The sequence below is a fragment of the Pelodiscus sinensis genome, chromosome 10 (assembly GCF_052426305.1).
Source record: "Pelodiscus sinensis isolate ZL-2025 chromosome 10, ASM5242630v1, whole genome shotgun sequence".
NCBI classification, from domain to species: Eukaryota; Metazoa; Chordata; order Testudines; family Trionychidae; genus Pelodiscus; species Pelodiscus sinensis.
The window spans coordinates 55731943-55744027 of NC_143061.1; the positions used below are offsets into that span (position 1 = coordinate 55731943).

At 62.7% G+C, this 12085-nt stretch overlaps 1 protein-coding gene across 1 annotated transcript; it reads right to left on the bottom strand.

The window, feature by feature from the left end:
- Positions 1-1199: 1199 nt before the first annotated feature.
- On the bottom strand, positions 1200-9506 carry SRPRB (SRP receptor subunit beta). The gene is made up of 7 exons (XM_089780947.1): positions 9347-9506; positions 7967-8061; positions 7327-7404; positions 6442-6524; positions 5261-5397; positions 4565-4619; positions 1200-3178 (listed from the first exon to the last, which is right to left on the bottom strand). The coding sequence occupies exons 1-7, from the start codon at positions 9450-9452 to the stop codon at positions 2965-2967; spliced, it is 768 nt and encodes a 255-aa protein (XP_089637073.1). The 5' UTR covers positions 9453-9506; the 3' UTR covers positions 1200-2964.
- Between the last annotated feature and the right edge of the window lie 2579 nt (positions 9507-12085).

The following is a 12085-nucleotide window of genomic DNA, read 5'->3' on the forward strand; positions in this document are numbered from 1 at the left end:
CAGGTGCGGCCACGGACAAACTAGGGAGTCAGCCGGTCGCCCCAGGCTTAAGGCAGGTTGAAACTTGCCCCCCAACGCTGGAGACAACGTGGCTTTAGCCCCTCTCTCCTTTCTGCCAATAACTGTGCGGTTTTCACTAAGGCAGGAACTCAAACACTGCCCCTGCCCTGGCCGCGCCCGGTCACCAAGCGACCGATGAGCACGGAGGGGCTGGGGTACCCGTGGCTCACACCTCACACAGCAAGCAGCCTCTGGCTCTGTGCGGATGGCGCCGTTCTGCACAGGCTGGGAGCCGAGGGGGTTACACCCTCGCCCGCCGAGCCCCTACCCAACACTGCTGGGGTTTGGCCTGGGACCCTGAACCCCTGCTCAGCTGGGCTCCAGGCCAGGCTGCGAGAAAGGCGCCCGGGGGTTTCACAGGCCGGACACAGGCAGGATGCAAAGCAGGGGCCGTGCGCGTGAACCAAACTCCCGCAGAGCCGCCAGGCCAAAGCAGGCCCCAGGGGCTCTGGCCCAGCGAACGGGGGCCAAGGAGCCATTTGGGTCCCCCTGCCCAAGGCTGTTCCAACCGCTAGTTGCCAGCAGAGGTTCCCAACCGGCTTCCTGGGGGTCCTCAGCACCCTAGAAAGTGGGGGGCAGGGGGAGCCCAGAGCCTCTGGCCCAAAACGTTGGAAATGGCTCCGTTAATCCAAGTGCACCGAGGGGCTGGCACAGCACAGCTGAGCCACGCGCCGATCTCGGTCTGGTCCCTCCCGCGCAGCAGCCAGTCCACGCACACGGGCAGGTCCGCCCCTCTGCTGACACAGGCAGCCAGGTCACCAGCCAGGCCTGCGAGCCCGCCAGCCAGACGCGCCGACGTGCGCGGCCCTCAACACGCACAAGCTGGGGGCCTCTTGGCGGGCCCCGGCTCTTGGTCCTGCTCCCCGACGCCTCGCGGCAGTAGGTGCCGTGGGGGGGCGATTTCTGCCATGCCCGCCCGGTGTTCTCATTGGGCACAGGGCCCACAGGGAGAACTGGGGGGGGGGGGTTAGTATTGCCCACCCAGCAAGCCCTTCCCCCACCTTCTAACGGTGCCAGGTGGTTTTCATTCCACCCTTCCCTGCCCGCCACCCCCCCGCTCCCGGTGGTCCAGATCCACTTGCGCCCCCCACCGGCCAGCAGTGCAAATTACTTACATCAGACACTCAGGAGACACAACGTTTAGCCAAACTTCTTTATTTCAGTAACACACGTAACGAGAATAATTTCACGGCAAGCGCAGGCTCCTAGGCCCTTGGTCCTGGGCGCTGGGGCTCAGCTGCCTCCAGCCAAGAGAGGTCCCGGTAGCAAAGGGTCACAGCGCACAAGCTCTTTATTCCTTGCTGCAGCATCGCGGGCCCAGCAGCAGATCAGAGTGCGCCCGGGCCGACCCGATTCAGAGCGCGACAGGCAAGCCGGGGCTGCAGCAACACCTGAAACTGAGGCGAGCAAAAGCGCTTGGCTAGTGAGTCCCTGGGCATCCCTCCGTCTGCAGCCTGGGCTACACCCGAGCAGCCCCGGAAGGAGTCCCCCAAAGCGGAGCCGGAAGGCCTGTATTCCCCTCAACGCAGCGGAGCGCATGTGGACGCAGGCCGTGCCCTTTGGCACAAGCCAGGCTGAGGGGCCGCGTGCGCGGCACGGCCACAAGGGACCCACGCAAGAGCGGGCGAGGGAAGCACGTGTGCCAGGCCTAGCTGTGAGGGGCAAGGTCTCGACCGAGCGAGCTGCTGGGCTGCAGGTAGCCCCAAGCCCCTCCCCAAGAAACCCAGCAACAGCACTGCTGAGCGGGTACAGCACGGGGGCCGGGCCGGGGCACGGCAGGACAGGCCCGCTGGGAACAGAGAAACCCACCGGAAAGGCCAGCAAGAGGGCGCAGCGGCTCCTTGGCCAGCACTGCCGCCGACAGTTCGCCACGTGCACACGGCCCTTCCCCTGCACGCTTGCTTGCGGGCGCTCCCCAGGCCAGCGACGGCACGTCCCAGACCCGAGGGCGAGCTCACAGCAGGCTGCGACAGGACAACGCGCTAACGCACAGCGAGGGCCCACCCGAGCCAGCCCCGCGCTACCGGGAACACGCCCGACACGAGCTGGGAAACTCGCACTGCTTTCCCCTTGGTCAGCAAGTACCTGCCGCAGGAACACCTGGCTCGGAATGGCTGCTCCCCCTCCGTGGACAGGCGGGGGAGCCCAGGCCCACGGGGAGCCTCAGGAACCAGCCACGCAGAACCCGGGGCACATCCGCACAGAGAGGCGCCCCCAAAGCAGGCTGCAGCGCTGAGCGGGGTCACTCAGGCCACGGGGAGCACTGCTGCTCCAGATACTGCTCCAGGCGGGAGGGGCACATTACAAACCAGGGCACTGGGGCTGAGAAGCCACGTGCCCGCACGCATGAGCGCCCCCCGCAGAAACCAAGCGGCCCAGTGCCCGGACTGGAGCCAACCGGCTCAGCAGCCCCATCTACACAGGAGTCCAGCCCCAGCAACGCACGGCTGAAAACGTGGCCCGTGGGATCTGGCGGGGGCCGTTCTGCAAGGGCAGGCAGGCCAGGGAGTACCAGGCGGGCCACGGCCCCAGGAAGGCGCGGGCCGTTCTGGAGCAGGCAGGGCTCTCCAGGCAGCCTGCGCAGTCGGCCAGTGGCGCCGCAGAGCTGGCGCGGTGACGGTGGCCGCGTCCCAGCGAGGACAGGGCGGGGAAGGGCTCCGGCTGCGAGCAGGGCCGAGGCGCCAAGCAAAGCAGGAGCAGCTGCAGCGTCCGATCCTGAGATCGCCCTGCCAGCCACACAACCCCACGTGGCGGCTGCCTGCGCCCCGCGCACCCTGCAGCTGTTCACAGGTGGATGAACCCCCGCCCCGCACGGGGAGCGCTTTCCACAGCCCGGTTACCCAGCGGCGCCAGACGCCCCGTGTCCATCGCCCGTTCGCCCCTCGGCTGCTCCCGCCCCCGCTCTCAGGCCACCCTGGCCAGCCACTTCTCCACGTCCTCGAGATCAGCACTGCCGTCCTCCGCCTTGCCCCGGGCGCTGCACTCCGCCAGCTCCACGGGCATGGGCAGCTGCGAGAAGCCGAACTCCTTGCCCTTCTTCCCCAGCGGAGCGGTGCCCCCCGAGGCCGAGCCGTCCAAGATGCTGGGCGCGGCCGAGCGGGTCACTCGCAGCGTGTTGCTGTTGCGCAGGGGAGAGAGCAGAGACCCCCGTGAGCGCGCCGACAAGCCTTCCTCTCCGGCCCTGCGGCCAGGCACTCGGCCCCGAGCCCCGGGAAGAAGGAAGCCCCCGGCTCGCCCGCGGCAGGGGCAGCGTGTGCCGAGCACCAAGCTGCTCTGCTGCTCGTGCAGCCTCCCCGGGCCCCGAAAGCCCGACAAGGCGGCTACTGGCTACGCTCCTGCCCAGGCTGGCAGGGCCAAGAGCTCTCCGGGAAGAGCTGTGCAACGAAGCGCTGGGCTCTGGCCAGTCCCTAGCTGTCAGGTCCCCCCGAAGCAGCAGGGAGATTTCGTGGAGGAGCTCGTGACACCTGCCACGAGGGAGGAGGAGAGAAGAGGGCTGATTCCCTCGCACGACTGTCACGTCGCACGACCCCTCCAAGGCCAGTGAGAGACGGGAAGTGAACTCAGGCTAGTGAGCCGGAGGCTGCCCCCGCGGGGATTCTGGGTGACGTTTCGATTTGCAGCGCCCCCGGTTCCTGGAACTCCCCCCTGTCCGGGGGGGCGCAGCATGGTCTGGTGAGGGCCCTTCCCCTGCGGGCGGCCAGAAAGCGACTGTTACCCTCCCGGGGATGGAAAATCCCCTCTGCCCGGAGAAGCGGTGTCACCGGTTAACCGACTAAGGGAGGAGGGGCGCTCCAGCCCTCACCCAGCTCTCCCTCCCCTCCCGGGACCGCACGCTCCCGCTCTGTGTCCTGCGGCCTGAGCATCCCAGCCCCAGACCGGAGGGGTGGGAGGAATGGTCCGGAGGCACTCCCCTGGCCTGGCTCAGACACGAGGATCCATGGCCCCTTCCAGCCTTGGAGCGTGTGAACGCACCGTGAGCGGAAAGGGGTGTGGTGGGGAGGGGGCGGTCAGTCAGCTGGTCCTGCAGCCTCCTGCCGGGCTCTCAGTGCAAACCCAGACCCGAACCCGACTCCCGGGGCCTGGACTGACCGTACCGCCCAGGCTCCGCTGGAAACCAGGGGCCCCCCGCCTGCCCCGGCCAAGCCATCGGAGCGGCTGATTTAACCCTCAGCAGCCGCGCGCACAGAGCTTCCCTCTGCCCCTCGAACGCGGGAAGAGCAGGTCTGGATTTACAGCCAGGAGCAGCTGCATTTCCGTCCTCCCCGACGTGCTCGGAGCTCGCTGGAACCCCGCAGAGCTCCGGCCGTGCGCTCAGGAACCTGCGCGCACCCCACTCCCTGCAGCGGCGCACCCCTCCGGAAGTCACCGGCCAGCGCCCCCGTTCTCCTAGCTCAGGTATTGCTCCGGTCTGCACCGTGCAAGGGCCGTGCACGCACAAGAGAGGGTCCGAGGGGGGATCCCGGCGGCGGAACGGAGACGCCCAACGAACGCCGCCCACACTTACAGCTCTTTCTCCAGCTGCTGCTGAATCAGCTTCGCTGACTTCGCCATTGTGACATCTAGGGGGGAAAAAGCCGTGTAAAAAACTGCACCTGCAACAGCAGCATTATCTTCCGGCGCTGCGGGGCAGCGGCTCCGTGGGGCTGAGCGCTTGGCGCAAGCCCCAAGGCTGGAAGGGTAGCACCCTGAGCTCCCGCCAGGGCCACAGGCGGACTAAGACAGGCCGGAGCTAGAGCCACAGCAAAGCCCCTTCGGGGGGCTGTAGCTGCCTCGGGAGATTCACGCCGGAAGCTCGTTCGAATGTCACAGGAAACGGACCACGCCCAGGCGCCCTGCGCAGTTCCCACGCTAGATCTCCCTGCCGGAGGGGCCGCGGGCGCCTGCCAGGTGGAGACAGCTCTCTGCCGCGTCACTAGCGCTCCAAGGGCCTCGTTCCCGAGGCGACGCTGCAGCTCCCAGCAGGGACGTTAAAACTGGGAACCGGTTAAACGACAGCGCTGCAGCGAGTACGTGGCAGCTTTGGCCTCGCTGCCCAGCCCTGCCACGCCGCAGCCATGGGATGCCGGGCCCCCAGCAGACTTGACTGGCAAGGGCAGGCTGACCGGTTAACATCCCTATTCTCACGGGGCTTGCAGGCTCAGGAAGCCAGATCCGCACTCTGGCCACACGTGGCCGTCGCTCCCCAATTAGAGGCCAGTACCTTGCTTGTTGCAGGCGATCAGCAGTGGCGGCGCGTTTCTCAGCAGGGTGCAGTCCGTCAGGACCTGGTACAGGAACTCCGCCACGTCCTTCACCTCCCGCTGGAACGCCACGCTGTCCACGACGAACACGATCGCTCTGCGGAACAGGGAGCCCACACGCTAGCGCCCTGCGGCCGAGACCTCCTCTCTGGAGGGACGGTCATGCGTGGTGCTAGCAGGGGCCAAGCCTCCGCACAGAGCTCTGGCCAGGGTCACTACGGACGCTCCCCAGCAGCTGCCGGGGGGCAGGGCCTGCAGGCTGGCTGCGGGGCACCAGCAGCACATTTCTGTGCCGGCAGCACCGGTCAGGGTGACAATTACCAGCACGTCTCCCACTGGGACTGAGCGCCAGGGCGAGAACAGCTTTCAGCAGGGCTCCTGGCCTGACCTCACCGGCACGATCCGCTGTAAAACGCACGAGGCGCCCCAAGGAGCAGAGTGCGCCAGGCTGGGGTGCGGAGAGCCCCCCAGAGCTCAGCAGTGCCCTCCCCCCCAATCTCTGTGGTTCGACTTTGCTGGTGCTGTCAGAAAGCTGATGTCCAAAACCCAGCCAGGAGCTGCCCCCCGGGGCGAGTCCCCGAACTCAAAGCTGCCCCCTTCCGCAGATGTCTGGAATCTGCTGAACCAAATGCAATTCTGCCAGGTCCCGCCTGCACAACGGGGCGCACAGTAAGCTGTGCAAGGCTGAACAGCGCCCACTGTGGGGAGGAGGGGCTGCAGGAAAGGCAAGGCTCTGCACAAGCACCTGGCCGATTCAGTGCCCTAGGCAAGTTTCTGACCCCCTGTTCAGCGTGCTGGATAGCCCCCCCCCCCCCCGCCTTGCTTGCTCATCACATGAAGCAACCCCTGCCACGTGCAGACAGAGGTGAGCAGAAGCCTCCTTCGATTGCCCCCAGAAATACACGCCGCAGTGCCAGCCTGCCCCCAGCGGGCACAGCCGAGCAGGCCCGGCGCGGAACGGCGAAGGAAACGGACGAGGCTGCACGTTCCTTTTTGGACTCGTTACACTTGTCTGGTGCTCCAGACGTGCTCAGTTCCCTCCCTCCTCGCTCCCCAGCCCAGCCTGCACGTCGGAATTTGGCTTCTTTCCTTTCGCAGACTGAAGCATCCACACCCCGTGCCCGGTCTTTTGGCCACTCACCTGGCCGCAGCTTTGAACTTCTCCAAGAACTGAAGCCTCAAGCTCTCATGCCCTGGGAGGTCAATCAGCGTCACGCTGGAGCCCTGGACAGGAACCAGAAGCAGTAACAGACCCACCAATATTTAACCCACAGACCCGCGCAGGCACGCCGGGCAGGGTAATCAAGCCATGCTGCCAGCCATGGCCAATCTACAGAGCAAGGACTGCGCACAAGTCCTGCAGCAGCCAGGCCCAGGATCTGCCACTTATTGGACAGGCAGGCTGGCAGTTTCTACAACAGCCCCATACAAAGCGTGGGGGTCTTTTGCCACCGCATTACTCTGTGGTCTTTAAATCTGCAGGACCCATCCATAAAGTAGCATTCTGCAGGACGGATAAATAATTAACTCCCTAATTTGTAATTCAATTATTTAAGCATACAGCTTCCTTAATTTAAATCTTTTAAAAATTACATTTGACATTGCGGCAACCTACAGCAAGGCCTAATCGTTTAAAATAAATGCAAAAAAACTACTCACAAATCTGTACTTTCTAGGCTGAGCCACTTTGAAGAGAGGAGCCAAAAAAGCCAAAGACAAACAGGGAAGAAATGAAACCTCCTACAAACCTTCAGCGCCTGCCCTTCCCTCTCGGAATTGTCCAAACCTCTCTAGGGAGAGTCTACCCAGCTCAGACTAACCAAGTGACGTTTTAGGCAGACTAGTTCCAGTTTAGACAAAGCTGGAGGAGATGACACCAAATCAGATTTACAGCTTCAGTCTAACTGTGCGGAGGCCTGCACTTCCGCATGCAGAAGCAGAGTGTATTTGTTGTACATGCTACAGCCACCAATTCACAACCAAGCTTGGTGAGTTTTACGCAGAATCTAAACCAGTGCCTGCTTACCTTGTCGTTACTGACTTTGTAAACAGCAGAGCTGTCAGTTATGGAGGTCTGGGTGTTTCGGTAATTGCCCGTTAACAGCTATAAAAATAAAAACAAGGCGAAGAAAAATCAATTCTATTTCCAAGCGTCAGAGAAAATGTTTTCTCTACTTAATGAAATCTAAGAGCTCAGCAAAAGGATGGGCCGTCTGGTTCAGGAAATGGTAAAGTGACAGGAGGTTCCTGGACAGAGAGAAGTCAAAAAAGGGCAAAAAGAGGAGGCTTTTGGAACATGAGGAAAGATTAAGATTAAGACTGCACCAAGATCCCCTTCCCAACCTGCCCTCAGTCTTCTGTGCAGTCCTTGTGCGCAGGCAGGCTTGCGGGTCTGCAGCTAGAGAGGCCTTCCTCGTAAAAACCTGCCCTTAATCAATGGCGTGGCCAGTAACCGACTCACTAACACCCAGCAAAACGGAGCTATTCACTGCAAGGTGTTCGTGTCCGCGGTGCCATGGAGCAGAACCTACTGTCCCTGAAAGTTTTACTGTCAAGCAAGGGCTCCCCTTCCGCAAACGTGCCACAGAACCGTTTAAACCGGCCTGAGAAGAGCCTCAGCCCCCAGCTCAGCAGTGGCAATGCCAACCCCCCCGGACCGTACTTACGCGGACAAACAGCAGCGTTTTCCCTGAGTCGCAAAGGCCTATCAGAAGCACCCCCCTCCGGCTGCTCTTCCTGCCCTGGATGAATTTCCAAAGCACTGTGGAGAGAGGGGAGTTCAAGACACAGCACAGGGCCAAGTGTGAATCTGTACAAACCAACCCTGGCCCTGCAATGCTGCATCAGCGGAAGCATTAGTCTAGGCTTTCGACACGGCTCTGAGGTCTTATCCCTTTCACCTAACCCTGCTGAGGGTGTTCTGGAGGCACCGGCGCAGGTCAGCTGGCTTGGAGTTCTGTACTAACCCCGTGTGGTACGGCCTATTCCAGAGGAACAATCCACTGAGTCCACGTGAAACACCACTTGATTCAATTGTGCAGGTCCCACCCTTGTTTCCTAACTCTCTCTAGTAAAAACAGCTCATGCTAACTTTTCTGCATTGCCATGTAGCCACATCTCCCTGAAAACTAGGGATGTCAAATTCCATGTAATGGATCAAACCCGCCCACACTGGTTAACTGGAACCGGTAAGGGCGAGAGTTACCAGTTAACCGCTCACATCCCTACTGAAATCTCATGGACCACACTGGGAAAGTCCACGGCAACAGAGCCACGATGACCAGACTGCGAGGCTGTGGCAGGCGGCCCACCAGGGCCCAAGCCACCCACGGTAAGAGCCTCCCTGTAGCGCCCGCACTTGGCCCCGAGCTCCCTCCTGCACCCAAACTCCATGTCAGACAGCGGCAGGGGCAGCCTAGCATGGGGGGGGGGGGGGCTATAGTGCCAGGGGCAGGTTGGAGTCCGGGAGGAGGAAGGGCGGGATCCCAGGGGGTCAGGTCCGGGGGGTAGGCTGGGGTCCCGTGGGGCAGTCCAGGGTGCCCAGGGGGGCAGGTTGCGGTTCTGGGGGGCAGGCCGGGATCAGGGGGACAGTTGGGTCCTGGGGAGTCAGGCCGGGAAGTCCCGGGGGGGCCGGTTGGGTCCCGGGGTGCAGGGCAGGCGGTTGGGTCCCGGGGGGGGGCTGGTTGGGGGGCGGGGCTGGTTGGGGGGCGGGGCAGGCCGGGGGGGCCGGTTGGGTCCCGGGGGGGGCGGGGCAGGCCGGGGGGGGGGACCAGGCCGGGGGGGGGGGGGGCCCGGGGGGGGCAGGCCGGGGGGTCCCGGGCGGTCCCGGGGGGGCAGGCCGGGGGGGGGGCGGGGGGTCCCGGGGGGGGCAGGCCGGGGGGTCCCGGGCGGGGGGGGACAGGCCGGGGGGGGCGGGGGGGTCCCGGGGGGGGCAGGCCGGGGGGGGGGCAGGCCGGGGGGCCGGGGGGTTCCGGGGGGGGCAGGCCGGGGGGGGCGGTTGGGTCCCGGGGGGGCCGGGGGGGTCCCGGGGCCCAGCGGCGACTCACGCAGGCTCAGCGCTACGAGCAGCAGCGCGAGCAGCAGCGGGAGCAGGGGCAGGGCCGGGTCCGGGCCGGGCTCCAGGCCGCCGCGCCGCTCGCCCCCCGCCGCCATGCCCGGCCGCTCGCCCGCAGCCACGTGTCCCCGCGCCGCGCCGGTGCATCATGGGAAGCGCAGTTCCCCGTCCGCCCCGCGCCGCAAGGCCTGTCGGGAGTTGTAGTTCCCTGTGCCAGGAGGGCGGGGCCAGGCCGGGGGCTGTGGGCGGAGCCATTGGTGCGCCTGCGCGCTGGTGTCTGAGCGGGGGGGGGGGGGGCGGCGCGGTCCGGCTGGGGCTGCGGGGGACGCTGGGCGCAGGGGGCCGGACCGTGGAACCACAAAAACCGCCCCCCCCGGAACGAAACCCCCGTGGGGAGGGGGGGGCAGAGTTGTTGAGCAAAGAACAAAAACCAGCCCCGGGACTTGCACCCGGCCGGGGTCAGGGGTCAGGGGTCTGGTATTTGGGGTATGGGGTCCGGGGTCAGGGGTCAGGTATTTGGGGTCAGGGGTCAGGTATTTGGGGTCAGGTATTTGGGGTCAGGGGTCTGGTATTTGGGGTCAGGGGTCAGGGGTCTGGTATTTGGGGTCAGGGGTCTGGGGTCTGGTATTTGGGGTCAGGGGTCCGGTATTTGGGGTCTGGGATTTTCTGATTTTTTTACCGGACAGGAGGGGCAAACACTGGACTGTCCAGGTCCATACCAGACACCTGGCCACCCTGTTTGAGTGTGAGTCAGGCTTTGGCACAGATTGAGTGTGTGGCAGTGTGTATGTGCGACAGTGACACAAAGCGTGTGTGGCAGTGTGTATGTGCGACAGTGACACAAAGCGTGTGTGGCAGTGTGTATGTGCGACAGTGACACCGAGAGCGTGTGTGGCAGTGTGTATGTGCAACAGTGACACAAAGCGTGTGTGGCAGTGTGTATGTGCGACAGTGACACAAAGCGTGTGTGTGGCAGTGTGTATGTGCGACAGTGACACAAAGCGTGTGTGTAGCAGTGTGTATGTGCGACAGTGACACCGAGAGCGTGTGTGGCAGTGTGTATGTGCGACAGTGACACCGAGAGCGTGTGTGGCAGTGTGTATGTGTGACAGTGACACAGAGCGTGTGTGGCAGTGTGTATGTGCGACAGTGACACAGAGCGCGTGTGGCAGTGTGTATGTGCGACAGTGACACCGAGAGCGTGTGTGGCAGTGTGTATGTGCGACAGTGACACAGAGCGTGTGTGGCAGTGTGTATGTGCGACAGTGACAGAGAGCGTGTGTGGCAGTGTGTATGTGCAACAGTGACACAAAGCGTGTGTGGCAGTGTGTATGTGCGACAGTGACACAGAGCGTGTGTGGCAGTGTGTATGTGCGACAGTGACACCGAGAGCGTGTGTGGCAGTGTGTATGTGCGACAGTGACACAGAGCGTGTGTGGCAGTGTGTATGTGTGACAGTGACACAGAGCATGTGTGTGCTGGCTAAGTTCAGAGAAGTCACCCCCATGTGTCTAAGGGAAATCTGTCCTTTGATGTAGGGATATATTAGTGTGGTCAATGTACGGATAAGCAAACGTGTATTGGTTAACGCTACAGACCGTGCGCATTCTCCCCCCACCCCCTGCCAGTAAATGTTTTAGGAGGCAGGCTCACAGCCTGGCTCAGTCCCGGGACTGACTCCTGCTGTGGCTCTGCATTTAAAAAGCATTAGGAGCTAGGCAAGCAAGCAGCCAGGCTCAGTTCTAGCTCACACCAGGCCTCCCTGGACAGGGGCTGCTGCCACCACGGGATGACAGGCAGCTGGTCCGCCAGGGGAGCTGGTTTTTAAACTGGCTTCCCTCGCAGACCAGCTCCAGCTTGGCACCCCCCACTGCTGTTTCTGATATAGAGGCAGCAGCGTGGAGTGGCAGGGGTCTCCTCGGGCGTGGGGCCAGAGTGCCCTGGCTGGTCTCTGTCTAAGATCCCTGCTCTGCAGAATTAGGGTACAGGGGCAGGAGAACACCCTGACTTCAGCTCTGCCCTGTCCCCTCCACCCCCCTTCCCTGCACAGCTAGCAGGAGAATGCAGGGAGTAGCTCAAACTGAAGGACAGAGCAAGGGGCGGTGCAGGGGAGCTTTGCACAGTCAGCTAATCAGCTGGAGAAAATGCTTAGGGGGCCAAATTCGGCCCCCAATCCTGAGTATGCCCACCCAGTGAGCTGGCTGTCTAGCTGTGATCCACAGCGGAGGCTGCCTGGGTTCCAGGTGAGGATTCCTACAAGCAAGCGAGGGGAGATGTTTCAGACTCCACATATGGTGCCGCTTTGGTGACCAAAGATGCTCACGGAGACTTGGATGAACTAACCCTGAGCTTTGAGGACCTCTCCGGTTCTTCTCCCTGCGTTTTCCGTGGGCTGAACTGCTCAACCTTCATTTTTTTATTTTCCCTTTATTTTTTTGTTTGTTGTTGCCGCCAGGAAGACAATGTCTGTGGGTCAGAAACTACCCACGTGATACTGTAAAAATGAGATGATTCGTTGTTTCTTCATCGTAAGATTTTATGAAGTTATTTAATTCATTTCTTTAGTTCCTTTTGGGACTTGCACCTGGGGAGGGTGACCCTGTGAAATCCTTGCGGAAACACTGGGTCTCCAGCTCCTTTTCTAGGGGAGTAGGGCTTTTCAGGCACTGGAGAAGGCCAGAGACTTCTAGCCCCTCCAAGGTTACACGGTCATTCAGCAGCCGGCAGGCAG

Excerpts from the sequence above, each read along its gene's own strand:
- SRPRB (XM_089780947.1), bottom strand. The coding sequence starts at position 9,452 with ATGGCGGCGGGGGGCGAGCGGCGCGGCGGCCTGGAGCCCGGCCCGGAC. Across the intron at positions 8,062-9,346 it reads GCTCGTAGCGCTGAGCCTGC|TGCTTTGGAAATTCATCCAG; the intron begins GTGAGTCGCCGC and ends CTCTCTCCACAG. Across the intron at positions 4,620-5,260 it reads GATCGCCTGCAACAAGCAAG|ATGTCACAATGGCGAAGTCA; the intron begins GTACTGGCCTCT and ends TTTCCCCCCTAG.